Source organism: Gallus gallus, chromosome 1 (genome assembly GCF_016699485.2).
Source record: "Gallus gallus isolate bGalGal1 chromosome 1, bGalGal1.mat.broiler.GRCg7b, whole genome shotgun sequence".
In the NCBI taxonomy this organism is placed as follows: domain Eukaryota; kingdom Metazoa; phylum Chordata; class Aves; order Galliformes; family Phasianidae; genus Gallus; species Gallus gallus.
In genome coordinates, this window is record NC_052532.1 from 65,531,939 (window position 1) to 65,559,747 (window position 27,809).

Sequence of the window (27,809 nt, forward strand, 5' to 3'; positions counted from 1 at the left end):
AGTTCTGGGTGCTAGAGAGTAATATAGTAACTTGTGTAGTGTGCTGCAAAACAGAGCTGTTAATTTGTTTGAATCCAGCCTTGGAAGCAATGACCTACTTGTAAGAATAAAGCTAGCAGGGGAAGGCTTGGGCGTAAACCTCTTATTTCTGTTCTGCTTTACCTAGTCTCTTTTAAGTTTTCTCCATTTAGTGGTAGCTAATTAGCTTATAACCTCATTAAATTTGGCTTTTTTTTTTTTTTTTTTTTTTTTTTGGTTTGGTCATCTTCAGGGATGTCACTAAGGAAAGACTAGAAAGATGTAGTTCAAAGCTTTGCCTGATGAAGAATCCCATCAGGTTTTCTGCTCCTTCATTCGGGGGAGACCCAACCTACGGGGTTTGCTGCTGGTTAGTATTCAGGCAGTGGTACAACTCTCTCCCTACCTCAAATAAGATATGGGAAAGTAAGGAGCTGGTGGAGGCCAGGAGCTCCAAGCCTGCTGAGCCGAGCCGAGCCACGCTCCTGTTCCCACCCTGAGCATGAGCAGCAGCCCTGCAGTTTAACTCCGTTTAACTTTGGCTGCACTTATGGATGCAACATTTTTGAGGGGTAAAACTGAAGAACTGTGGCCCCACTTAGGTTATTTTTTTTCTTCCCCTTTTTGGGATGTGATCATTGCATATAATGCAATTATAAAACAAACTATAATTTTCAGATGGATTGATAGCTGTGAAAGAATAACCAAATCATCTGCGATGCAGTTGGGCATAGGAGGGCCTGGCTAGCATCTTAGAAAATGAAAAGGGGAATTTGGAGAAGCATTTCCTATTAATTCGTGCTGCCAGTTGGTCTTGGAATTCCTGTGGATATTACTGGGAGTCAGTCATCTAATTACAAAGGGTCTTCAGTGACCTGTTTGATTCTTTTACACAATGCTGGTTAGATTCAGAAGTTTCAAGAGTGTTATTTTTAGTTTTGCCTCCCTGGAAACTTACTACTGTCCATCCACCTCTTTGCAGGGACTATTTTATATTAAATAAAGACATTTATGCAAGTCTTATTGTTGGGCTTGCTGTTATTTATTTATTCGTAATGTAAATTCAAGGTTAGAATTGACTGCAGGCACCGAAGTGGCGATTTCTTACAATAACTGGAATCCGTGCAAAAAAAAATCTCATTTCTTTCTGGTTTTGAAAAATCTTGGCCTTCAGATTTTATTGCGATGTCCTTACTTGGTCATCCAATCAATAGACTGACATATATTCATTTTATTTCTCTTGCTATAGCTTAATTTTAACCTCTGGAATTCAGGAGAGAAATAAAGCACAAAATAATTCTGCATGAGATAAAATAAACTCTTGCAGCATTAAGTTGAAAAGCCGAAACTGAAGGGCAAAGGTGGCAGGAAAGGAGGCACAGTATATAATTTCTGATGGAAAAATTCACAACATCTCACAGTAAATGCATTCAAATTCATTTCAAGCAACTAATAGTTATTTATTTTGAACTTGGGGGGGGTGGGGGGGAGAAAGCAGTGGCAGGAGCTATGACTTCAAAGTTGAAACAGTAAAATAGTCTGCTTAGGAAGGACCGTGGCTACTATGATCTTTTTAAGCCTTGCATCGTCATTGCTTTGTACTATGTTTGTATCAATATAGCAGTTTGTATTTGCAGGCTGTAGAAATTTAACAAAGCAACAGCTACCACCTTCTTAAAGGACATTAAGTTTTGTTTAGTTTATGCTTTTCTTTTTCCTTCCCTGAAAAGTAGGTGCAGCTCTTTAGCATATTTCCTGTCTAGTCTCCGGAAATAATACTCTAGGTCTTAGGCTAATACCTTACTGAGAGGAATCACCTGCCTTTGCTTAGTCCGCAAACAGGACTAGTTAGGTATGCGGACTAGCTTGTGTTAGAGCTCATTTGGGCACCACAGGATTTAGAGCTGTAGCCATTCAGAGAGCATTAGCATTTTGAAAGGTTTAAGTGACAAAAGCAAGCTTGTGGCTCAGGGAATACAGATGCTGAGAAAATGTTTAAATTCATGTAATGATTTGGATCTTCAGGACCACTTGATTCACCCTTGCAACCTTGTCTCCAGACAGTGCCACGGGCTTAACTCACCTGCCAAGAAGTGTGAGCATTCCTTCGAGTCTCTGTAAAATGCATCTGTGTGCAACTTTGATAGCTTTTACAAGGCATAAAATTACTGTTCAGAGCAACTCCCTTCAGCTACTTTTAAGTCAAGTGAAGTAAGAGTAAATATTTCTCAGCAGGTTGGCATTCCAAATGCCACTTCTCTTTCTGTCTTTGGAGTCCCTTTATATCTTTGTATGCATTTATTTCATGCAGGTTCAAGCTGAGACATTTAGGGGTCAAGGGAAAGTGAGTCTGGAAAAATCACAGAATGCTCTTGATAAATATTCACCGATGTGGTAAATTCCATGAAAGCATGGTGTTTGTATTTTTCCTAAGGAAATGTGGGTATAGTAAGAGGTAAATCCATATGTAGAATTTTGTTATGGTAAATGAGAAAAATTTAGATTTACCTTGAGATTTTGTTGGTAATTTTAGTAAATACAACTTCAGTTAAATGTATCCATTACTGTTTTCTATGGTGATAAATATTGATTTTTCTGAGAAAGAAACTATATGCTAGCATGATCAACATTGCACTAACACTGACTTTTATTGCTAATGTAATGAGCAGTGTTGTATTGGCCTTACAGGGAGCTGTGTCTCTGGAGCAGAGCTCCTGCCTCATTGTTCAGGAGTAGGGCTTGGCTCACCAAAGCATGCCAGTAGATGGTGGAGAGGGCGTCCACTATGTTATGTTACTCCAGACTTCCAAAAGGGAACCCAATGCTGTGAATTCTTGCCCCGACCAGAATAGCAACAGCCTTGATCTAAATGGCATGTAGGTTTTGCCGTGCTGCATGGGACAGTGCTGTGCCAGCTAGTGCTAGAGCCTCAGTACTGCTGTGATGAGTCCACATCTCAAGTACTTGTATATGATTATATGCCTGCTTTAGCAGTAAGCTTGGGTTTAAGCTTGCTCTATCTTCTATGGGAGTATTTCTATTCTATTTACATCTTCTTCAGAGAGTCACAGAATGGCTTGGATTGGAAAGGACATTAAAAATCACCTAGTTCCACCACCCCCTACCATGGACACGGTTGCCAATCACTAGGTCAGGCTGCCGAGAGCCCCATCCAACCTGATCTTGGACACCTCCAGGGATGGGGTATCCACAGCTTCTCTGGGCAGCTTGTGGCAGTGCCTCCCCACCCTCTGAGTAAAGGTTTTCATCCTAAGATCTAAACTAAATTTGTCATCTTTTAGTTTACAATCATTCCCCCTTGTCCTATCACTATCACACCATGTATAATGTTGGTTCCCCCTCCTGCTTATAAGCTGTAAGAACTTGTAAGAGACTGGAAGACCTCTCTAAACCCAGCTCCCTCAGCCTTTCTTCATAGCAGAGGTGCTCCAGCCCTCTGATCATCTTTGTGGCCCTTCACTGGACTTGCTCCAACAGCTCCACATCCTTCTTGTGCTGGGGGCCTAGTCCTGGACAAAGTACTCCAGATGGGGTCTTACATGGGCAGAGTACAGAGGGCAGTCATCTCCTTCACTCTTCTCGCCACCTTTCTTTTGATGATCCCTTCTTTTGATGCAGTTCCTTTTTCTCATGTTGGCAGATTCCACATATCTGAAAAATATTGACTAGTTGTATTTTCCACTTTCATGGAACAGATTTTCATGGTAGCTAGTCCCAGTTCTCCCAGTTCCACACATGTACTGGTGCACTGGGGTCTGCTGCTTTGATCTGGGTCGACTCTGTCTCCAAAACGAGCAAGGCTTCTCTGTTCTGATGGTGATGGTTCACAGCTTTGGAAGAGTATGACTAGCTCAAAGTCTTTTTCAGTCCAATCTGCCTTCCTGTAAACCAGATAGGATGTTGTGTTGTGAGTTTGTTAGCTAGACCATGTTTTATTTGAATATGGGGGGAAAACATGGACAGTCTCAGTGCTGAGTACTTCTTCCTAGGCACAGGATCAAAGGAACAAGTGCAAGGTCTGTGAGTAGAGCATAGGTAAGTTAACTCTTCAGACAACCTTAGATATCCCAGGTCCCTCTGTGCCTCCAGCGAACACCATCTCATTTGGAATCAGGATGATCACTGTTCTGAAAGATGGATTTGTTGTTCTTTGTTCAGAAGATGTACTGGATTTGCCTCTTTCTCCCATCTTAAAAGGAATCTTTTTTATCTCACTATGCATGCGCTGTTCTTGTTCACATTTCAGATTCTGCTTACTTCCTTACAGTTCCTTAGATTTGTTTTTATTTTTTCTGAAGTCATGTTATCACCTTGTTTTAACTGATTAGTGCAGAAAAGGGCTGGATGAATAATTCATTATGCATGATTTAATCAAAGAATTTACGTGTTCTTTTGTTTCATAAAATGTCTGCAAATATATCAAAGCTTTCTCTCAGTTATTTGTTTTTGCAAAGTTATTTTGCCAAATAATTGCAATAAATATTTCTTTGTGTTGAAATTGTAGCATTCTTTGTGCAAGGATTTGATGTGGGTACCTATCACTATTGCAATGTCAGTACAGACAAAGGGGAGTTTTAATGGGTTGTTTAATTCCTGCCTTTCCCTTCACTTGAAGATCCCAAGGATAGGTATGTTTTGGAAAGGGGTAGAGAGCCAGACTGCTTCTTTTCTAATTCTGTATCTGAAGACTTAGGAAGATGACCCCCTGTTAGTTACACTTCAAATTCTAATTTTTAGTCCATTTAGCTTTCATGAAGATATTGTACACTTATCTTCCATTTTTACCTTTCTAAATTCTGATGCTTATCTTTCTGAGGTCCAGGTTATTAGGCATGCACTTTATAATGTATATGGAGCAGAACAAATAGATAGCTTTTACCTAGGAAAACAGTACTGTCTATTTCTTCTTCATGAATGTCTTGCATTTCATTTTAAAAGTTAGAGAAGGAAACGGCATTTGTTATTTGCAAAGTTTCAGTCATTCTTTGAAATCCACAGGCAAGTACTACAGCTGGTAGAAGCAGACATGAGATGGCAAAAGTGTATTTGGTGGAGGAAAAAATTAGTAGCTGTGCAGGAATGGTCTGAAATCTGTGGGCAGCGGATGGGCTCTGAGCACTTCTTTTGGTGTGAATGGCTAAACTGATAATGAAGCATTGGTATCTGGCAGTGCCTGTTATCTAGAGACCAGAGCATCTTTGCCAACACTTACCGCCTGCAGATTTAGAGACTTACAGGTACTTGTGTGTGTATACATTTTTCTTTTTTCTTTTGTGCTATATACATATGTGTTTATTTTTTATTTTAATAACCATTCCAACAAAGACCGAGGGAAGATTTACCCTCTTAAAATAACGGCAGAGATAGCAAATCAGATGGTAGTGGGGGGAGGAACAGCCTTGAGGAGACTGTTTATGAAGGCTTTCATTCCATCATGTACCTTGGACATAGCTCAAGTGAGGGAGAATCTGCTATGCCAAATCTAAACTTGGCCCTGGAAGAGGCAGATAAGGACCTGTGCCTAGTGAGAGCCATGGGAAGAATCATATTTGGAGACAGGCACAGCTGATTGAATCAAAGATAGTGATAACCTGTGGATCAGACTATGCATCTTTTTGACAAGCATCAGCTGTTCGTTCCCAGCCTCTGGGTGACTCCTTTATACCAGATGCAGTATTTCAAAAAAACAATTGCTAGTGATGTGGATTAGAGGGAAAAAAATGTTAATTGGAAGCAACCCAAGTTCCAACTGTGCAAGGGTGTCCCCTGGGTCAGATGAGAGAGACTGTTTCCCAGGAATCACAGGCCAGATGACATTTGCAGAAAATGTGGAGGCAAAGGCTATTAGAAATGGAATTGTCTGAATAGGGGGAGGCCACATAAGAGGAATTAAAATTTGCTAATGCAGTAAGGTCACAATTAGCAACAATTAGAATCCCCAGGGTGGGGAGCTACCTCTATACCGGTGCCAGTGTGTGTCTGGAGACACTGACCACAGACAATGGATCCAACATTAGTGATCCCTGGAAAACAGCAAGAATGGAAGACGTATGCTTTGACTGCAGGAGTTAAATAGATGGCTACTGCCCATCAACTACTGCATGCAGCAGAAGTCCGGCTGCTTAGCCGAACAAGGCTGCTGCCTAGCTAAGTGCTGTTTCAAGCTGAATGAAGCAAAAGTAAAAGCAAATGTGATACTACTTACTGAGGTGCAGTTAGTGGAAAAATCATATGTCTAGAAAAGAATTTCAAAGCCTCTCCCAAAAGAGAGAGAAGGTCAAGAGCTTTGAGAATGACTGGCCAGAAGCTTCTACCAATCACAGCTAATGGAAATATATAAGCAGTTGCTCGTGTGTTTTTTTTACTGACAAGATATTTGTAAGACTGCTCAAAAGAGGGAGTGTTCAGAGAGACAGTTTCACATCCTGCTCCTCAGGAGCAATGTGTAACATGGAGTGCCTGGGTGTCAACGTGAACTTGTGGTGGGTTTTGCAGCCTGAGATATGCTTTGTGCTTCTACATCTATTACTACCAGCAACATCTGTTTAATAAGTTCAGAGAAAGCCTGAGTATATTTTTGGACACCCTAGAATATATTCAGTCTCTGTGAAGTGCAGCAAGATTTGTTTTTTTCTCCCACACTCTGTCTCCTGCACAAATGGATAGCCATCTACCTCTGACTTCCTCTCCAAGATGACTTCTGGAAAGTCTCAATTCCACATGAGTTAGTGCATGGGCAGAAGCAAGAGACTCCTACACAGACATCTGCAAAGATGTGTGATAGTGCTGAGCTTTGGATCTGAGACCCAACTCGGGCTCATTTCTAGGAAGGTGAGGGACAAGTTAACACATGAAATGAAGCTGACTAGTTCTAGGCTACTAGGGAAAAGATGGAGAACCTGATGTCATGCACAAAGAACGTGTAGTTACAATCTGAATAATAATATTTAGAATATTTGTGGGACATTATAAATAGTCACTGAAAAGCAAGACCTCATCACATTGTGGCACGTTGAGAAGGGAGGATTACAAACGCTAGGCCTACCTGAGAAGAGGTCCTGGAGGTCTGCAGGAGAGGAACTAGACACACTCTAGCAGGTTCCTCCAGCTTGTAGTTTGAACTCAGCTGTACAGAAGGCATTGATGATGTGTTCTCGGGATGTTATAATTTTCCATTAATTTACCGGTGCTGAAGACATGAACAACCTCCTATCAATCAGAAGTTACCTTTGAATGGTGCCCTATGCAAATGACTCGCAGGGAAACCTGGGGTGGGCTGTAGCTGCCTGTGTATGGAGGGGAGGCAGGAGCATGTGAAATTCTGTTTGTTGCCATTTCACATTGGAGAATTTTTTCAGGTTTTTATGCCAGGGAAGGAGAGGGTGGGAAAGAAAAAAATTATGTTTACTAAAACAGAACTAGTAAAACAATTCAAATCAAGTGGTCATTTGTTTCCTGGGGGAAAAAAGTAAAATGTATTTTAGGCTTCAATCTGCCCCAAAATGTGCGTGTTTATCACTGAGGAAAATCAGGCCTGAGAATCCCAGCCCAATGTACACAGCAGCCTAGCAAACAAGCTGGGAGTAGAATTTCACTTTTGGTATTATGATGTTTATTATAAACTCCTGTGGAGATCTTTGTGTGAATCAACCTCAACCACAAATTCTATTAACCCCAACCAAGCACAATTCCAACAGCACCAGGGTAGATGTAAGACCTCTGTTGCTAGACCCCCTCAAAACTCACAAATCCTTTCCCTCAATGTTTAGTTTGGAAGGACAATAAACAAGATGCAAGTTAACAAAGATTCAAAGTGATACAGGAAGATTAATAGACTATTTTTTTTTTCTCATCATATTAGGGAGAGTATCTATGACCCCTTTCAAAGACAATAAAAAGAGAAGAGGAAGTGCTAGATTTAATGTAACTCAGCCAGCTGATGGGAGTCATTGCTGTGGGATACCTATCAGCCCTGAATTTTAATAGATTTTGAGAAGGAGAAGTGGGTATATTTAAAGGGATGGGAAGATTAAAAGATTTAAAACAGAACCACAGAGAGTTGCACTCAGCATCGTGAAGATGAAATCTAAGCACAAATTGATAGAATCAGGCAGATGTTTCTCTTTGGGGTAAATCTTCCTGTAATTGTCCACAAGGGTTTCCTTGCCCTTTCCTTTGAAGCTTTAAAGTATGACTGCTGTCAGAGATGGCAGAAGTGGTACCACTGTCAGCTCACCAGGCTATGAAGCTAAAACCCAGCAGAATGGCTTAACACAGCTTGTGATGCAAGCATCAGAAAACAAAAGTTCACAGCCATGAAGGCTGAGTAGTTGTAAGCATTTAAAGAGTAAGGTAACCTAGTTTTATCCAAAGTCTACTTAAGTTTCCATTAGAAGGTTTAGGTCTTTTCTTCTTCATCAGACCTTATTGTCAGTTTGCACATCAGTCTGCCATCTACACAGGGCTAAAACTGTCAGTATTAATCAACTGGACTCACTTTGGCCTGGGAGATGAGGGGTTCCTGTTTGGAGGAAGAGTTTTCAAAGCCTGGTACCCTGACTCAGAATACTTCAAGGCAGTGAGAAGCGTACTACTCTTACAGAGGAGGGATTAGTAAGGACAGGGTAAAGAGACTTCCTAGAGTGTCAAGTGTTTCATGGCTGGACTGTGATAAGGCAAATGAATAAAATTACAGACTTTCATTATGTGTCAGAAAATGTGTGTGTATATATACATGCATGTCTATGTCTCTCTTTCTCTATATGTATGCATGTATGAGTGAACTGAACTGTAGATGAGTTCTGCAGATGCTATGCCACATAACACCATGAAATACTGAGTTCAGAGCCAAGTGATGCAGATTCTTTTGTTTCTTTTTTTTTTTTTTCCTAGCATAGGAATAGTTGATCTGAAACCTGCAAGCAGTTTTATGTCCATAAGAGTATTAAGCAAGAAGTTTTGATATGAAATCATTATCTTCCCTCTTCTAAATCCAAATACTAATTGCAACCTTGCTGTGAGCCTACAATATTAAGGCTATCATAGCCATGGCAACCAAAAGCAACATTAAATGGAATACATATCCGCTGCACAATATTGTTTTGTTGTTGTTTTTGGGCAGTAGGCAAGCTTTTCTTTTCCGCAGCCATGATAAATAGGTCAAAAGAACTTTCAGTTCTTCAAACCTCTGAGCTATTTTGCCACATATGCTCTGCTATCACATTATTTTGTGTATCTGTATAATTAATTTCAATGCAGGATGGTTTGTTAGTCCACAGACACAAATAAAAGCGCAAATTAAAATTTCAGCATGGATTTTACAATAGCCCATTTACATTTCAAGATTAAACTCATAATAAAAACTTTTGTGTTGTTATAATTGGACTGATTTTTCTTAAAACCAGGAGATAAAAATCTAGATAAATAGCCTCAAAAAGATATTGTGTTTAAGAAAAGAGCGCTTCAAATGAGCTGCTTAAAGTCACCTTCTGTGCTTTGCATGATAATTGTAATGCAAAATAACAAACAGAGCAGGGCACCAGGCACAACACTTCAAGGATGATACTGTGCCATTTATATAAAGATAATTAGGCACTTAAAAACAATCAATATCAGTTTAAGCCCCCCTCCTGCTCAAAAAAAGAAAAAAAAAAAGAAAAGAAAATACGTGTGGTGTGCAAGGTAAGCTTATTGCAATAAGTTTCCATTTGCACGATACTCCTGAGGGTATACATCCATAATGATCTGTCTGGCTCCAAAGCATATGAGTACACACTGAAATTAATTGCTGGGGACATGGCAGTACACCATAGTTCTGTAGGCCATGAGTGATATTTCAGATGTGGATATATTTTACCTGTTCCTGGGGATATATGAAGGTTAGTTTTACCTGGAAAAAATGCAGCTGTGCACCGATTGTCACATAGCGTAGAGGAAATCTTATATTAGTTAAATAACTTATTGCTTGAATTGCTTATTCCAGTTTTAAGAAGCAAGTGTGAGAGCCAAAGCTGTATCAACACAAGTGTCTTTATGCAGGTGCAATTGTATCCATGCTAATGAGATCTTTCTACCAGAAAAAAACCTCTGAAACATTGCACCTTAATTCAACACTACTCTGTCAGCAAAAAAAAATCTATTCTATAATGTAATATTTATGTGTGTTTATAAATGGTTAAGAAAGGGCTATTATAGTCAAATATCATTAGCAGGGGCAGAAACTACTGGGAGGTGTTAAGAGATTGGCTGCTTGTGCCCATGATTTATAGCAATTGTCCTGCTGGAAGCAGTAATTATCTAGCACATGATTGCTAAAATACTTTTTTAGCAAATTATTTATAAGCATGTTTTTCATCTAAATTATATCAAAAGTTGTTCAGAAGAGAGCGTTGCATCAGTAAGAAATGTTTCAATACAAAGTACTGAAAAATATTTTTCACTGAGTCTTGAAGTTTTGCTGCTAATGGTAGAAATCTGTATTAACTGGTAGTTTGTGTATGAATCACAACAAATAATGAGTCTATTTAATCTATGAGTTTCCTACCATTGCATTTAAGAGTAATGAGGCTGGAGGTTCTGTTTGACTGTACAGTTCGGAGGAATAAGGCAGGATCTGGCCTGAAAATCAGCTGGGAACTTGCTGTTTTGTGGAGAATCTCCCTATAGCCTTTCCATTTGGCAGGACTCCCAACCATCTCCTCTCCTGCTACTCTAGTTGCAGAGGGCAGCAGTGGTGCCAGCTGGTTGCTGCTGCTTAGCCTCGCTCAGTGCTGCGTGCTGAACCCAGTGTCCTCGAGGTGCAAGTCAGTCCTGTCTGAGTGCCTCCCAATAAACACCTGACGTTGCAACCCTTTCCTAGATGGAGTATACCATAAGCTGCTATAGTGTCTGTGCCACAGGCAGCTCACCCGGCTGCTGTGTGTAAGCCACAAGGTCACTTCAGGCCTCCATTTCCCACTTGTAGAGAAGAAATACTATTCACCAGCGCGTCAGTAGACACTGTAGGGATGAAGGCACTGAGGATACTCTTGCAGTTACATGTCGGAAGTTCCAGTCACAATTTTTGAAAAGACTATTTGTTGTTAGTGAGATAGTCTAAATCAGAAACCTCTACAATGCTCTGAGTACTCTGAGGCGTTAGCGAAGAGCTTAGATGGAAGTGAAATTGTACCTCTGCACTTCGCACACGTTCCTTGCATGGGAAGGAATACTTGTCTCTTCAGGTCAGCGTGATTGGCAACTCTTTTTTGAGCAATAATTCAGAAAAGGATGTCTGTGATGTACAGTAAACCTGAACAAGGAATTGTAGACTTGACAGTTATTAGTCAGTCTGAAAAATAGATTATCTCATCTCACAAGCTGCTTCTACTGTTTTCCCTGCGCTACCACGCTACGATTACACCATAGCTAGTACTCAGTGATCAGCTTGTTTAGTGAGAAGGCATAGCATTTTAATTAACTCCATGAGGGCTCACTGTACTGCTCAGCTGAGTTACTATAAGTCTTCTGTTTACCCTAGGCATACTCAGAATCTTAACAGGGGTTTCATGTAGCTGCTTGCTGTACTTCTGTTACTTTCATGCTTGCTCAGCCAGATTTTCCCTTGATACCAGTATTGACCCCTGACTTTGTGTCGTTGTTGCAGGGGCAAGACTAAAGGTAACCCTCATAAATTAAAATATCCTTAAACTGTTTTTGACACAACATGGAAAAATTACAAAGGTGATTGCACTTTCAATAGCAGTCCTGTCAGTAATATTCAAAGTGATAAGTCTCTAGAATTCTAAAGGCACAGATTACCCTAAGTGACTGAAAGAAACTTCAAAGGATCTATAATTAAAATCAGTAATATGTACTGTGTGTTTTAAAATCCTGAGCTCAATTCAAGAGATTATTTTCTTCATATAGTACCTAAGAACATACTCAGATACATCGATATCAGTATTGTAAAACACATTGCCCAGTCGCAATATACTCAAACTAATGACATTAGTCTTTTTCTTCTCTTTTTAATTAATAGTTTAATTAAAGAGAAGTGTAATCCCTGCTAATGCTTCCGAGGAGGTGGCTTCTTGCAGGGCTGCTGTGGGTCCAGCTCACTGCCAGCCCTCCTCTTACGGGGCCGCCGAGCCCTCCCAGGCGAGTGGCCAGGAGCAGAGGGGCTGCTGCCCTGGGCAGAGAGACCTGCTGCTGCTGCCTGCTCCGTCTCCTTGTGGGGCTCCTCGTGTTCCGTGGGGATGTGCACAGCAGGGGTGTCACTGGGATCCCCACGGAGGACAGCCTCTGATGTGCTGGGCTGCTCCTCTCTGTTGGCATTTCTGGTGCTGCTGTTGGGTCTGGGGCTTGATGTGACGGTCCCCTGTGGGGAGGCTGTGGGGCCAGGGGCAGCCACAGAGCTGTCCTCCTGCCCCCTGTCTGCAGGGCCCTCCTCCTGCCCTGTGGACACGTGGACGCCCTGGAGGCCCAGCTGCCCGTGGGCCTCCTCGCCCCAGCGGTTCACAGTAGCGTCCACAAGGCCCTGGATGAGCGTCTCCGCTCTGTCCCCCAGGGCAGGCCGCAGCAGCTGGGTCAGGGCCTCGGTGTCCAGCCCGATGTTACACAGGGTGTTCAGGATGAGGTTCTCTGTTGCCATTGCCTCCCACCACTGTGTCCCAAAGATGGCTCGCAGCTCCTGGCGCAGCCATGGCAGCACAGGGTCGAGGATCTCCGGGTGCTGCCTGAACAGGGCTGCCCAGACCTCCAGCAGGAGACCGCCCACCATAGGCCCCTCCTCTGCCTCCATATCCTCCTGCTCCTCTGGAGGGGATGGCACATCATGCTGGCGGCGGTAGATGTAGGCGATGCCAGCCTGGAAGCAGGCAGGTAATGGTGGTGCTGGGGGAGAGATGGTGAAATCCAGGTCGTCCTCGTCATCCCACGCAGCAACCTTAACGACTGTCATTATCGTCCTGCAGAGTGGGCAGGTCTCTTTCTGCATGGCCCACCGCAGGATGCAGCCGAGGCAGAACTCGTGACGGCACGGCACTGCGTAGGCAATGTCCTTTTGCACGTCACGGCAGATAGGACATGTCCATGCCTCCTCTGCTGCCATGGTCTTCACTCTGTGGCCTGATGGGGAATGAAGATGAATTGCTTTCCCTCACCAGTGCCTCAGTGTTGAAAGTTGAGCACTGCAAGAGGGAGAGAGATCGTGGTCATTCTTTGTCCCAGGAACAGATAGAAGAAATGTCCCGGTCATAAAACTATAGAATCGTTAAGGTTGTAAAAGATTTCTGACTTCATCTGATCCAACCATCAACCCATTACCACCATGTCGGCTAAGCCATGTCCCTCAGTGTCACCCCTACATCTTTCTTGATCCCTGGCCTCGAGAAATGGTGACACCACGACTTCCCTGTGCAGACTGTTCCAATGCATTGCCACTCTTTATAAGTTTTTTCCTGATATCCAACAGGAACCTCCCCTGGGTCCCTCAGCAGTCTATCCTCCCTGACCCACTCCTGTGTTGCCGCATGCCCCACACCCTCGCTGTGTCAGACTTCAGCCCTGGCCCTGGCAGCTCCCCTTGTTCCATCGATTACCCCATTGCCACCCTGTGGGATGTGTTCTCACCCGGCTCACCTGTGCTGCTGCACGTGCACTTTGTGGGGCCCCGGCTGCCTGAGCCAGGCAGGCCAGGGGATTACAGGTGATGGCTGTAGGGATGGGCACTGAGAGCAGCTGCCAGCAGTCCCCAAAGCACAGCCCAACACACAAGCAAAATCCTCGCTCCACCTCCAAGCCTCACACACTCGCTCGGCAGGAGTCCAGGCACGAGACTGACTGGGCCAGGCTCTGCCAGCGCCCAAAGCTCGGTGGCATCACAGCCTGTTGCTCAGTGATGTCACCACAGTCCTTGTGACCTCACTGCACTCACCCCAGCAGCACTGCATTCGTGTGTCTGCACGTGGGGAGCAGCACTTTGCATTCCTCTGTATGCACATGGAGCATCGCTCATATGTGGAAAGGGAAGGAGATGTGCGACTCTTCAGCACTGAGATGACCGAGGGGGGATCTTATTAATGCTTATAATGACCAATGAAAGAGAGAGAAGTGGGTGTAGCCAGACTGTTTTCAGCGGTTCCCAGTGACAGAACAAGGGGCAATGGGGAAAAACTGGAATATGCGAAGTTCCATCTGAACATGAGGAAAAAGTTATTTCCTTTGAGGATGATAGAACAATAGAACAGGCTGCCCAGAGAGGTTGTGGGGTTGTCGTGTCTCCTTCTCTGGAGATATTCAGAAACTGCCACAGGGCTGCTGTGGGTCCAGGTCACTTCCAGCCCTCCTCTTATGGGGACGCCGGGCCCTCACAGGCGAGTGGCCAGGAGCAGAGGGGCTGCTGCCCTGGGCAGAGAGACCTGCTGCTGCTGCCTGCTCCGTCTCCTTGTGGGGCTCCTCGTGTTCCATGGGGATGTGCACAGCAGGGGTGTGACTGGGATCCTCATGGAGGACAGCCTCTGGTGTGCTGGGCTGCTCCTCTCTGTTGACATTTCCGGTGCTGCTGTTGGGTCCGGGCACTGATGTAACGGTCCCCTGTGGGGAGGCTGTGGGGCCAGGGGCAGCCACAGAGCTGTCCTCCTGTTGTTGGAGTATGGCTTCCTTACTGGCAATTCGAGTACCTTTCACATAGTTGTTTTTCAGAACCAGTTTTGATGCTCTCATGCTGAATAACATTCTGCAAGTACTGCTATTGAATTGAACTTTGCACAGAGAAAATAGTATTAAGTATGAGTAAGCACATCAGAGTCTGAACAACAGTCATTTATTTTTTTTTCTTTCCATGTAAAGATTGAATACATCACATTTGTCCACCTTGTTCTCTTTTTTGTTCCTCGAAATCTCTGCAGACCAGAGTATGTCTGCATAACAGATGCAATTCCAGAATTGATGCCAACTTTGGCTGTTGTCCTGTCTTATATCTGCATGCTTCTTTTATTAATTGTTGTCTGAAGATTCGCTATAGTTGATTTAAAGTTGTCACATGACACTTTGAAGGGGTTTCAGGATGAATGGGTACACATGTGTTTCACGTCAGTGTTTCTTATAAGATGTTAAAACACAGTGTCCAGTCCAAATATACCCGTCTAATGATGATGGTAATTAGAATGGGTATATTCTTCTTCTAAAATTTCTTATAGAGGGGGGTGTTCTTCATTGATCTATTCTGAGCCCCTCCTAAGCAAAACCAAATCATTTAAGTGAAATCCCTGCTAATGCTTCCGAGGGGGTGGCTTCTTGCAGGGCTGCTGTGGGTCCAGCTCACTGCCAGCCCTCCTCTTACGGGGCCGCCGGGCCCTCCCAGGCGAGTGGCCAGGAGCAGAGGGGCTGCTGCCCTCGGCAGAGAGACCTGCTGCTGCTGCCTGCTCCATCTCCTTGTGGGGCTCCTCGTGTTCCGTGGGGATGTGCACAGCAGGGGTGTCACTGGGATCCCCACGGAGGACAGCCTCTGATGTGCTGGGCTGCTCCTCTCTGTTGGCATTTCTGGTGCTGCTGTTGGGTCTGGGGCTTGATGTGACGGTCCCCTGTGGGGAGGCTGTGGGGCCAGGGGCAGCCACAGAGCTGTCCTCCTGCCCCCTGTCTGCAGGGCCCTCCTCCTGCCCTGTGGACACGTGGACGCCCTGGAGGCCCAGCTGCCCGTGGGCCTCCTCGCCCCAGCGGTTCACAGTAGCGTCCACAAGGCCCTGGATGAGCGTCTCCGCTCTGTCCCCCAGGGCAGGCCGCAGCAGCTGGGTCAGGGCCTCGGTGTCCAGCCCGATGTCACACAGGGTGTTCAGGATGAGGTTCTCTGCCGCCATTGCCTCCCACCACTGTGTCCCAAAGATGGCTCGCAGCTCCTGGCGCAGCCATGGCAGCACAGGGTCGAGGATCTCCGGGTGCTGCCTGAACAGGGCTGCCCAGACCTCCAGCAGGAGACCGCCCACCATAGGCCCCTCCTCTGCCTCCATATCCTCCTGCTCCTCTGGAGGGGATGGCACATCATGCTGGCGGCGGTAGATGTAGGCGATGCCAGCCTGGAAGCAGGCAGGTAGTGGTGGTGCTGGGGGAGAGATGGTGAAATCCAGGTCGTTGTCGTCATCCCACGCAGCAACCTTAACGACTGTCATTATCCTCCTGCAGAGCGGGCAGGTCTCTTTCTGCATGGCCCACCGCAGGATGCAGCCGAGGCAGAACTCGTGACGGCACGGCACTGCGTAGGCAATGTCCTTTTGCACGTCACGGCAGATGGGACATGTCCACTCCTCCTCTGCTGCCATGGTCTTCACGCTGTGGCCTGATGGGGAATGAAGATGAACTGTTCTTCCTCACCAGTGCCTCAGTGGTGAAAGTTGAGCACTGCAAGAGGGAGAGAGATCATGGTCATTCTTTGTCCCAGGAACAGATAGAAGAAATGTCCTGGTCATAAAACTATAGAATCGTTAAGGTTGTAAAAGATTTCTGACTTCATCTGATCCAACCATCAACCCATCACCACCATGTCGGCTAAGCCATGTCCCTCAGTGTCACCCCTACATCTTTCTTGATCCCTGGCCTCGAGAAATGGTGACACCACGACTTCCCTGTGCAGACTGTTCCAATGCATTGCCACTCTTTATAAGTTTTTTCTTGATATCCAACAGGAACTTCCCCTGGGTCCCTCAGCAGTCTATCCTCCCTGACCCACTCCTGTGTTGCCGCATGCCCCACACCCTCGCTGGGTCAGACTTCAGCCCTGGCCCTGGCAGCTCCCCTTGTTCCTTCGATTACCCCATTGCCACCCTGTGGGATGTATTCTCACCCGGCTCACCTGTGCTGCTGCACGTGCACTTTGTGGGGCCCCGGCTGCCTGAGCCAGGCAGGCCAGGGGATTACAGGTGATGGCTGTAGGGATGGGCACTGAAAGCAGCTGCCAGCAGTCCCCAAAGCACAGCCCAACACACGAGCAAAATCCTCGCTCCACCTCCAAGCCTCACACACTCGCTCGGCAGGAGTCCAGGCACGAGACTGACTGGGCCAGGCCCTGCCAGCGCCCAAAGCTTGGTGGCATCACAGTCTGTTGCTCAGTGATGTCACTGCAGCCACACAGGGTGTTCAGGATGAGGGTCTCTTCTGCCATTGCCTCCCACCACTGTGTCCCAAAGATGGCTCGCAGCTCCTGGCGCAGCCATGGCGGCACAGGGTTGAGGATCTCCCGGTGCTGCCTGAACCGGTCTGCTGCTCAGACCTCCAGCAGGAGACCGCACACCATAGGCCCCTCCTCTGCCTCCATATCCTTCTGCTCCTCTGGCAGCATCAGAAATGGTGGAGGTGATGGTGCACAGCTATGGGGGCTGTACATATGAGCAATGCCTGCCTGGAAGCAGGCAGGTAGTGGTGGTGCTGGGGGACAGGTGATGAAATCCAGGTCGTCCTCATTGTCCCATGCAGCAACCTTAATGACTGGCATGACTCTCCTGCAGAGCAGGCAGGTCTCTCTGCTTGGCCCGCCGCAGGATGCAGCTGAGGCAGAACTCGTGATGGCACAGCACTGCATAGGCAATGTCCTTTTGCACGTCACGGCAGATAGGACATGTCCACGCCTTGTCTGCTGCCGTGGTCTTCATGCTGTGGCCTGATGGGGAATGAAGATGAATCGCTCTCCCTCACCAGTGCCTCATTGTTGAAAGTTGTGTGCGGCCAGAGGGAGAGAGGCCATGGTCATTTCATGTCCCAGGGACAGATAGAAGAAACGTCCTGCTCCCTCAGAGGGAACCCTGCTGACTCTGTGCCTTTGTCTCCCAATGCCCCATGCCTTCGCAGGGTCACACTGCAGCCCTGGCCTTGGCAGCTCCCCATCCCAGAGCTCAGTCCTTTGCTACCCTGGGGGATGCGTTCTCACCCGGCTTACCTGTGCTGCTGCACGTGCACTTTGTGGGGCCCCAGCTGCCTGAGCCAGGCAGGCCAGGGAATTACAGGTGATGGCTGTAGGGATGGGCACTGAGAGCAGCTGCCAGCAGTCCCCAAAGCACAGCCCAACACACAAGCAAAATCCTCGCTCCACCTCCAAGCCTCACACACTCGCTCGGCAGGAGTCCAGGCACGAGACTGACTGGGCCAGGCCCTGCCAGTGCCCAAAGCTCGGTGGCATCACAGCCTGTTGCTCAGTGATGTCACCATAGTCCTTGTGCCACCACAGCACTGTCCCCAGCAGCACCTCCCCATCTGCCTTCTCCTGGGTTCAGCTGTTTCCTGGAGTCTCCAAGGATTTAGCTGTGACTCCCCAGAGGCCTGTCATGTATTGTCCTACCTCTGTTTGTCATTTCCAAAATACCACTTCTTCCCCTTCCCCTCTCCTCCATTTTTCTTTTTAAACATGTCTGTAAGGTCCTCAGCTTCATATAGACATGTTTTTCAGATATTGCCTCTTCTTCTTTCCTTAATTTGCTCTACCTTTTCTTCCTGCCCTCCTTTTACAGGACTATTAATTTGACATCGATGCACAGATGTTTTTTTTTTCCCTGCTTAAATTACCTCGAATTGGTCTTGAGGTTATGTTTCCTCTGATTCTGCATCAGCAAACTCTGATTTTTTCACTATATGTTATGCAGAATATGTTATGCAGAAACATTGTTCCTCATTATCCACGTTTTCGTTTTCTTGCTTTGGGAATGTTTGGGAAATTCTTCCCTCATTTCCTGTTCTGTAAGCATCACCCTTGTGTTGTTGGTTGGTTTGTTGTTGTTGTTGTTGTTGTTTGTCTTGTTTTGTTTTGTTTTTTGTTTTAAATCTTTTCCTCTGCCAGTTTTGGAATATCTTTCTTCCTAGGATGAGTAGTTTTCACCGGTAATCACTCTTCTCATATCTCTCAAGGGGAACACAGGGGTTGGAGCTAGATGGTCTTTAAAGGTCCTTTCCAACCACACCATTCTGTGATTGATTCTGTGATTGTCTTCTTTAATGACCATCCCTGTCGAAGGCTAGCTTTCCTGTCTGCAGGCTGAGTGCTGCATGTGGGACGATATGCCGTTGTACCATCCCAGGAGACATGCTGGCAAAGATATGTGTCTCAGTCACAATACCATTCCATTCTCCTCCCTTGGTCCAGAGAAAACATAATAAAGGTGCAGTTTACTTCCCGCTGCCTGTCTATGGTTCCCTTGGCAAGTGTGGTGTGAGCAAATTCCTCTTAGTCTCCATTCATGTGCAAAGGCACAAAAGAGAAGAACAATATCTGCATTTTCCACTGTAACTCACACAATATGTTGGTAGGCAGTGTGGCTAGACAGGGATTTGGGGAATTGTTCTCTTGCTCAGGACTGAATGACAAACTCTTCTTGCAAAAGCAGGGTCTGCTGGTGTCATTATACTGAACTGTCACTGACACACCTGGAGCTGCCTGAGGATGAAAGGCACTTGATAACCAAAATGTGTGCCCTTGAAAAGGAATTAGGAACCATTTGAGCAACAGTGTAAATTCAACAGTGGTGCCGATAAGCTTTTCATGATTTCACTGTGTATTATACATGCAGAAGAATGGAGGATTAACCTCTCCTTAATGTTTTGCAATTTAGATAACAGAAAACAGCCCTTTTTTAACCATCTGCAACCTCTTTCTTTCTTCCCATTCTCCACAAGCTCTCTAAGGAGCTCACTGTGGCAACATCTACCTTAGGTGCATCACAGGAAACTTCACCTGCAGGACTGGCTTCAATCCTCTAACTTACCTAAATGTTTTTTGTTTTTTTTCTTTGATATTACAATCTTTTTCCTTATTCTATTATTAATATTAATTTTGTGGAGCACTTTTTCATAACTAACCTTTTGTATGAAACTGGGAACAAGGAAAGACATGAGAATGTGTCAGCCTTTCATCATCTACTGTTTACTGTCCTTCATTAAATAATTAAATTGTTCTTTTCATGGCTTTCCACTTTTGTTGCTTATCTTAAAAGTAGAGAGACATAAATGATTTTCTTCTTTCTCTAGAAGTTGGCCTCTTAAGAGTTGAATTATAGTGTTCATTGTGGAGAAGAGTTTTAGATTTTTTTTTATTTTCAATAAATCTAATTTTCAGAACTGATCATCATCTGTACTCGGGGAGCTTTAAGAAGCTCATCTTTAATATAGCTTTGAATAAGAAAGGTCTGAAAGTAGAATAGGTTCTCTTTTAAACTGTCAGCACTGAGTTGTTTGAAATAGAGATTAGACTAGAGACAAAATAGTTTTGCTGTCCTGTTGGCCATTTATTTAGAGATTGAATTCTCCCTTTCTCCTGAGTATGAAGGTTCAGAACTGGAGCCATCAGGTCTGTTAAAAGTTAGGAGTAAAGGAGTAAATCTGAATCCTCTCTTTCATTTATCATGAGCAATGGAAAGATAATTTCTTATTGCTAGAATTGTTAGCTGGAGGTAGAAGGGAAGACTATGTAAAGAGAGTAGTAAAAAAGAAGATTTGGATATAAATATTCATGTTTCAGGGTATATTCAATGATATTAGGAATAAATTACCAGCTAAAGATACACTTGATTGATTTTGTCTGAATTTATTTTTATAATATTTTCACATAATTTCATTTATTCTTTCCTTTAACATCCATTAGAGGAAAACAGAAAAAAAAATATACAGCATATGAAAAGAATGTAGGGAAGTTTTTAATATAATGTTAATAATAGTTTATATTTAATTGAGATCCTATCTTTAATCTTTTCTTCTTTTCCCCTGCCAGTGTTTCATCTCTATTCTTATTATCTTGTTTTCAGTACAGAATTATCACCCACTGGTTTTCAATTACAGCGATGCCCATATTGATTCTCCCCTTGATTTTAACTCGAAGCTGAAAAATTACTCACTTAAGCCAATAAACGTAGATGATGTGGTTAGACTTGGATTCCTTTTTTAAAATAATAAATGAATAAAGAAGAAGAATGATAAGCTTAGAATGATTCTGAGTTACAACAAACTGGTATGGAAATTCATTTAAATCATTTGAACTCAAAACAGTGTTATACATTTATGTTTATCTTCGTGGTAAGTGATCCCTAAGGACACAAAACCTATGTCTATAATTCTAAGTTACATTTGTCTGCTAGTACTTGGGCACTGAGAGCACCTGGCAGATAATGGGGTCTGCCTGTGCTTCAAGAGAAGCTTCCAAAAACAGGGTGTCTCTATGCAAAGTGCCTATTGGGAATGGTCCCCGGTCCATGCTAGCTCCCAGAGTGTGGCCAGGAATTGGCTGGTTGAATGCCAGCTGGCATGGGCTGAAATCACCACTCTTTTAGTTTAATAGCAGAGATGATCACATTCCCGGGCTTGGGAAAGTTCCCAGGCACTGCTAAATTTACTAACACAGATATAGCCAGAGAACATTGTCCCATCTAGAAGTTACATCTCTTCTCCAAATGCTTGTGTGCCTACCTATCTTTTAACACACCAATAGTCTTATGATGCATTGATAACAAACTACAAGCTTACAAACAGGATTTGATCTTAAATATAGGCATGCATCAAGAGTTGTCATGGTATAGTTTTGGTGGCCATGGTAAGTACATTCCAAATGAATTCAGAAGCTGAAAAGAAGGGGTAAAAACAGTTAAAAGACATTAATTTCACACACACAGTCGAAAATACAGATTGAAAAGGGGAAGTTTCTAAACTAGAAAAATCGAGATCTTTCATAATCTTAATATTGGATATCACAACTAATTTCAAATACTTTTGGCAGCATGGTTTGTAGTGGAACCCACTCAGAGGCACATGCTAAAGAATTGATAGGTATGTGTGTAGGTGGGATTTCTCCACAGGAGATGAGAAAGTCAGTATGACTCAACTGGAGGAAGATGTTGAATATCTTTAGAAGAAAATCACCTTAATTAACTGCAGTCATGGTGATCTGGGGTTGACAGTCCCAGCTGCATCCAATTCATGCTTGGTTAGCACCGCCTTTGTAGGCACGTTTTAAAACCAATACTTGTTAATCTGATGAGGAAACACTGGGAACCCAATTCATGTATGGTTTGTGTTGCCGATGCTTGGATTTCTACATGTAATCTCTCCTTTTCCTTGAGGGAGTTCATTGTTCTTGCTCATTTGTTACTATGAGTTTAGTGAATCCAAGACTACCAATCATCAATGACAGTTACAAATATGTGGGTCAAGGTTTTCTGGCATGTGCTTGTAGTCCTGGGAAACATAGGGCACCCTCACCAAAGAGGCCTTTATTGAAGAGCAGATCCCTGATGAAAGTTTTGGTGTCATCATGCTGCTGGGCATCTGCCCTGCCCAAATCTCTGGCTGAGCTGCACTTCTCAGAGGGGCTCTCCCAGCTTTATACAGACAGTCCTGCTTTTTCATGGGCCCAGGTGCATTTGCCCCATTTCAACATCCATCTCTCATACTTAAAATTAAATATTTGCTTTAACAAACGCAAAGTTTCCTTAGATTTGGCAGTGCACAGGGTTCTTTTTATACACATAATTTCTCTACTTCTCATGCATTGTAGCTGCTTTCCCCTCTTTGGAAACATTCCAGAAAGCACCTGTATGCACTTGCTGATTTGTGAAATGCCGGGATGGTAGGTTGTAATTTGCCAGTCCATTTCTTCTCTGAGAGTAAATTAATTGAATTGATAGCAGTATAATTTATGATTTTATACAGGCAACGTATATCTCCTGTGGTACTATTTTAGCATTAGGATGGGGTAAATGAGTCATAACTAATTATGGAGCGATTACTGTCTAGATAGAGATAGGAAATGAGGGCTTCTCTTTCCATTCTTTCTGGGATACGTGCCTCATGAGTAAGGTACCTCAAACTGTTGCCAGTCTCCCCTGTGTGTGGTTGTTTGTTTTGCACTTAGCATAACACAGTGTTAGGGCTGCAGTCTTTAAAGGGTTTGAGAAATGGCAGAAGACCATTTTCCTGAAGTAACTCACGGTTACATGACAATGTCTTGCAGCCTTTTGTGATGGAGCAGGCATGCTGGTGAAGGGTTCAGGCTTGTTGGCTATTTCTGCATATCATATATATTCTAGTTTTTCTTCCTCACCTGACAATTTCTTACCTGGGATTTATTTTTTCTTTTTAGGGTTACACCAGGAGGTCTGTGACTATTTGAACCTGCATAGAGGCTCTCCTCTCGCCCCCACCGGCCTCATGCTAAAACATTCATTAAGACTATAGTATCCTCTATACCATCAGAAGCCTGTTGTTTCCTGTGAAACACCTCAGGTGCCAAACACAACCCCAGTGCAGCCTGCGGAAATGGTGCCTCTCGCTGGGGATGCTGAGCATACATAAAAGCGGGCTGTGTTTTTCCAAGGCACCTGCCAGAACCTCACTGACATTTTCGGCACAGGAAAATATTTGGCATTGGACAGCTGTTCAGAAGCTTTTCCCCTTGTAGGTAGTAGAGAATGTTCCCTTCTTTAAATATATTTATATAATTCTTTTGGGCCTACCCATACCTGAAAGGTTTCATTTTTTTCACAACTGTGAAGGCCAGCGAGTTTACCTTCTCAGTTCCTATTTGTTCTCTCATTCCTCACAGTGAACATATCCAGTTCTTTTCAGCCTGTCTTTCCAGCAACCTGTGCTGCAGGATGCTGTCTGTCTTTGCTCTGTCTTCCAAGAAGTCACCTCAGAAGTGCAACATCTCCTCTATTTATCAGACATACGTTCTTCTAAGTGCACCTCATACCATGTGTATTCTTTATTTTCCATCTTAATCAGTCATAAAATGGACGGAGATAAGATCATTCCTGCCAACGCCCAGGTATTTCAATTTTCTGTCTTTTCTGTCAGTCGGCAGTTTGAGGTCATGATGTTCAATTGGCTCACTTTCTTGAATTTAGAGTAAAATTATCAAACTTCCCATTTGCTGTGAAATTTTGGTGAAGGGTAGGTTGATGGTTTAACTACTGCTTATACAAAGAATTCCTGAAAGCTAGTTGGCCCTGTGTTTGTCACCTTTGAGTCCCAGTTTGCTGACATTGGTAAAAAAGACAGTCCGGTGCAGTTGCAAATGCCAGGAAGTATCTTGGCTTATGGTCATGCCTTTCTACCTAGGTCTGTGTTTTTTTTCTGTATTTTGAATTTTCCATAAAGCCTACTGAATAGGTAACATAAATTTCATCTACAAGACCTTACTGATGATGGCCACATCTTCTGTGCACCTTGCTATTAACCATGTTCTGCACGCTGAAGCGTATGGTTGTTCTGGTATGGTTTTCTATTCTTCAAGGATTTCCAACAGTCTCTCTTAAGCACACTGGAGTTCTTAATCTATCATCTCACACCTACCCTTCAGCCTTGCATCATTTACAGGCTGATCCATCCCTACTCCTGTTTTATACCTTGTTCTAAGACATATGTAGATAAAATTAGAATGCAATATTCAAATGCCTCTAATGCAGTTCTGTTTTTTCTTCAGAACCAGTCATTGTCAGAAATAAAGTAGTCTTAGAATATATATATATTTATATAATGTGCTTTGTTTCTAAATCCAAAAGATATCGTGCATGGAGAAATTGATACAGGTTGTTATCACCTTTCATTTTTCTGGACAGTTTCAACAATCAAAGGGTTGTCTATTTGGCTCTTAAGCAATTGACCAGAGGCCAAGATTTGTTTTCTTTCACTACTGAATTCTCGGTGATTACTGTTAAGGAACTTAAGTCTTTGTGTAGTACAAAAGACAATATATTTCAGCAAATACATATGGGTTGGTTGCTGATGGGAAGGAGATAATACCGAAGTCATGAATTGAGTTGTCAGGACATGCTCCTTCATCTTATTCGATAAAAAAAAATGCAGATAGAATATAATTAGCTACTTCTGAGGGAAAATAAGGGCTGCATTCTGGAGAGATGAAGTGCTAAGCAGATGTATATAGCAAGTGTTAGACCATTCTTAAGTGCTATGGGCTAAGGAAAAGAAATCAGCAGAGAAAAGTAAGTTTTAGTCATAACAGTTTCTTCAGTACTCAGGTTCACTAATTCTGTGACCTAACATGCTTTCTGCACTCAAGAAACAGCTATCCCCCTAGTTTGATAAAATTGTACAAGATAACATAAAATTGAACTGCACCGTTTGTCTACTATTCATCAAAATGGGACTTAGAGTGTCAGCAAGTGGTGAGCAGTACAATGCAAACGGCCATTACCAGTTTCAATCTATTGTCCTAAAGGAAGGAAAAAACAAACGAGATCACGATGTATGTTTTTCAAGGGTTGAGGCATTTGCCTAGGAAGTACAAATTGGAAATCAAATCTGAAGAGAAACTGAAAGAACCATCAGACAGCAAGAAATTTCTTTTTAAATAGAGAGCTGGAAAATGGACGCACAAAGGGGTCATTTATAAGGAAGTTCCCTCCCCATAGACTGGATTACTAATAGTCTGAGGTTTAAATAAATGCAATAAACCAGTTATAAATATTAATATCTTGCTCCACAAAGTTTTAAACTTTTAGAAGTATGTTTTACAAACTGGCTTTTTCTTTTGAGGGGGAAGAAAAAGTCTTTCCTTTAAAACAGGGCAAGGGGAAACCAAGAATTACCGAATAAAGGTTTCTTTTAATTTATTCACTAAAGATTCCTGGCAGGTAAAACTCGTTTAAAGGAAACACATTTTTTTCATGATCTTCTGAATTCCCATCTGTACTCAGACAGTTGTATTTACACTGTTACATTCTTCAGGAGCAAAAATTCTCTGATGTGAAACGCTGAAGGAGTTGTGCATGAATGTTGTTGAAAAATGTCTATGTTCAGAATATTTCTTGAAAATGACAGTGGTGTTCACCATGATAGCCTCATGTAATCAGACTCTCAGGGTACCATATGTACCGATCTAATAAGTTGTTGCAGCCCTCGCTAAGGAGACAGGGCTCTTTTCATGAAGTTGTAACAGCTCAGAAGGTCCTCAGTTTTTTCCCTGATCCGTCAAACTTATGGTAGCTAAGATAACTGTATTGAAGATTTTTTGTGCCTGGGAAATTTATATTTAAGTATACCAAACCAAAGCAAGCAAGGAGGGGAACTGAGAGCAAGATAGATATCCAGTAAATGCAATCAATAGAAATGATTCGAAGTTGCTTAAATGGCTTTAAAAAGACCCAATCCCTCACTCCAAACTTTCTATTTGCTGGGATTTCAAATGCCTCAAAGTGCAATTTTGGATTTGTCAGATTTGAACTCTTGGACTTCTTAAAAAACCTTTTCTGTCCATGAACTTTGCCATGGAGTCTGCCTCACGCTTAGGTACTGACTCCAGTGCTGCAGTAGGGTTTCTCTCCTCAGAGTCTCCGATCACTTTCACAGGCTGACAAATCTAGGTTGTCTTTGGAATCCCAAGTCCAAAATAATAAGCTGTTTTGGGACATCAATAAAAGAGCAGTAAACTTTCACTATATCACTAACATCAGCCGTGTTACATCAAAGCAATCCACTTACAGCAGATAATTTTGCAGTATTTTCCACAAGACAGTAGAATTTCACTTCGGGAATAAAAAACATATGTAGCAATTCTCCAGGCATTGTTTTTGACTTTTTGGATGGCACCATATGCAGGTTGTCAAGATTTCAAACTTGTCATATTGTCACTGTCTTTGTGTTGCAATTTCTGAAATACCAGAAAGTAAGTTATCATTGCTTATTGTACCCACAGAGCATCAGACAATGGCTTCACGATTCAAATTGTCAGCATATGCTCTTATGTCAGCATATGTTCTTAAAGTACCCTTAGAAGGTTAACAAATCAGGTTTTCTTTGTAGCAGATAATCAATTTATGGCAGTGTAGGGAATCCCTGGACTTCCAACACATTTGTGTCTACCAGTGAATGAGGAGTGGAAATGTGTGCATGACAATTTCAGTAGCGGAGAGTGGATTGAACACTGGTACTCTGAAGGATGCATCAAAATACTTGAAATTATGAAGCCTGGTGCATTTCAAAGCAAACACAGGAACCATACTGGTGCTGGATGTTTATGCAAAGCTTTCTGTGTAGACAGACAGAAGCAGTGCAGTATAAGGGTTCACAACAACAAGCCTAGGAAGTTTCTGCAATAAACTCCCAGCCAGTGAATGACAGAGAGCTGTGATACGTAGACTGCCTTGCTTCCCTGAGTTGCGTTAGGTATTTGCTTGTTTATAAGGACTGACAAGAAACCGTGTTGTTTCTGTCTCCTGTTTGGGTGGCTGGGAAACAGATCTCTCTCATGCAACACCAGCCGCTCTCAATTGCCTGGTATGGAATTCCAGAAGCTGTAATTACAGATAATGTAACTCAATTTTCCTGTCAGGAATCTGCTATTTGTAGTACCAGCAGAACCAGAGTGTGTCACATCCCTGCTCCACTCCAGCCAAAGCAGAAGCAGCTGTAAGGGTTGCCAAGCATCCTTGGACAAGAGGGATGCAGAGGAAGAATATTTTGTATGTTATCTGGTGATCAGCAAGCCTAAAGGATTAGCTTGTGCCACCCCACGCGTTGATACTGCAGTGCACACATTCTGCAACTTGGTAGAGGTAAAAAAAAGCAGCTCATCTGCTGTGGTCTAATCTCTAAAATAAGATAATAAAACCAAAAACAAATAGCCCTCTCAGAGTGAAAAGATCTACTCTGCTTCATATGGTATGCCCCACACATCAGTGTTCTTCTTACTCTATATACTCTATATAGAGTAAGAGGTTTTATTTGAGTAAAGAGGGTTATAAGTTTTAGTTGGCCAGGCCTTCAGAATCAAAGCTACATGTAGATTCTAAATCAAAGCTGTTACA

At 43.4% G+C, this 27,809-nt stretch overlaps 1 protein-coding gene across 1 annotated transcript; it reads right to left on the reverse strand.

Moving 5' to 3' along the window:
- Positions 1-12,085: 12,085 nt before the first annotated feature.
- On the reverse strand, positions 12,086-15,824 carry LOC121108351 (E3 ubiquitin-protein ligase Topors-like). The gene is made up of 2 exons (XM_040656041.1): positions 13,660-15,824; positions 12,086-13,208 (listed from the first exon to the last, which is right to left on the reverse strand). The coding sequence occupies exon 2, from the start codon at positions 13,127-13,129 to the stop codon at positions 12,086-12,088; it is 1,044 nt and encodes a 347-aa protein (XP_040511975.1). The 5' UTR covers positions 13,130-13,208; positions 13,660-15,824.
- Between the last annotated feature and the right edge of the window lie 11,985 nt (positions 15,825-27,809).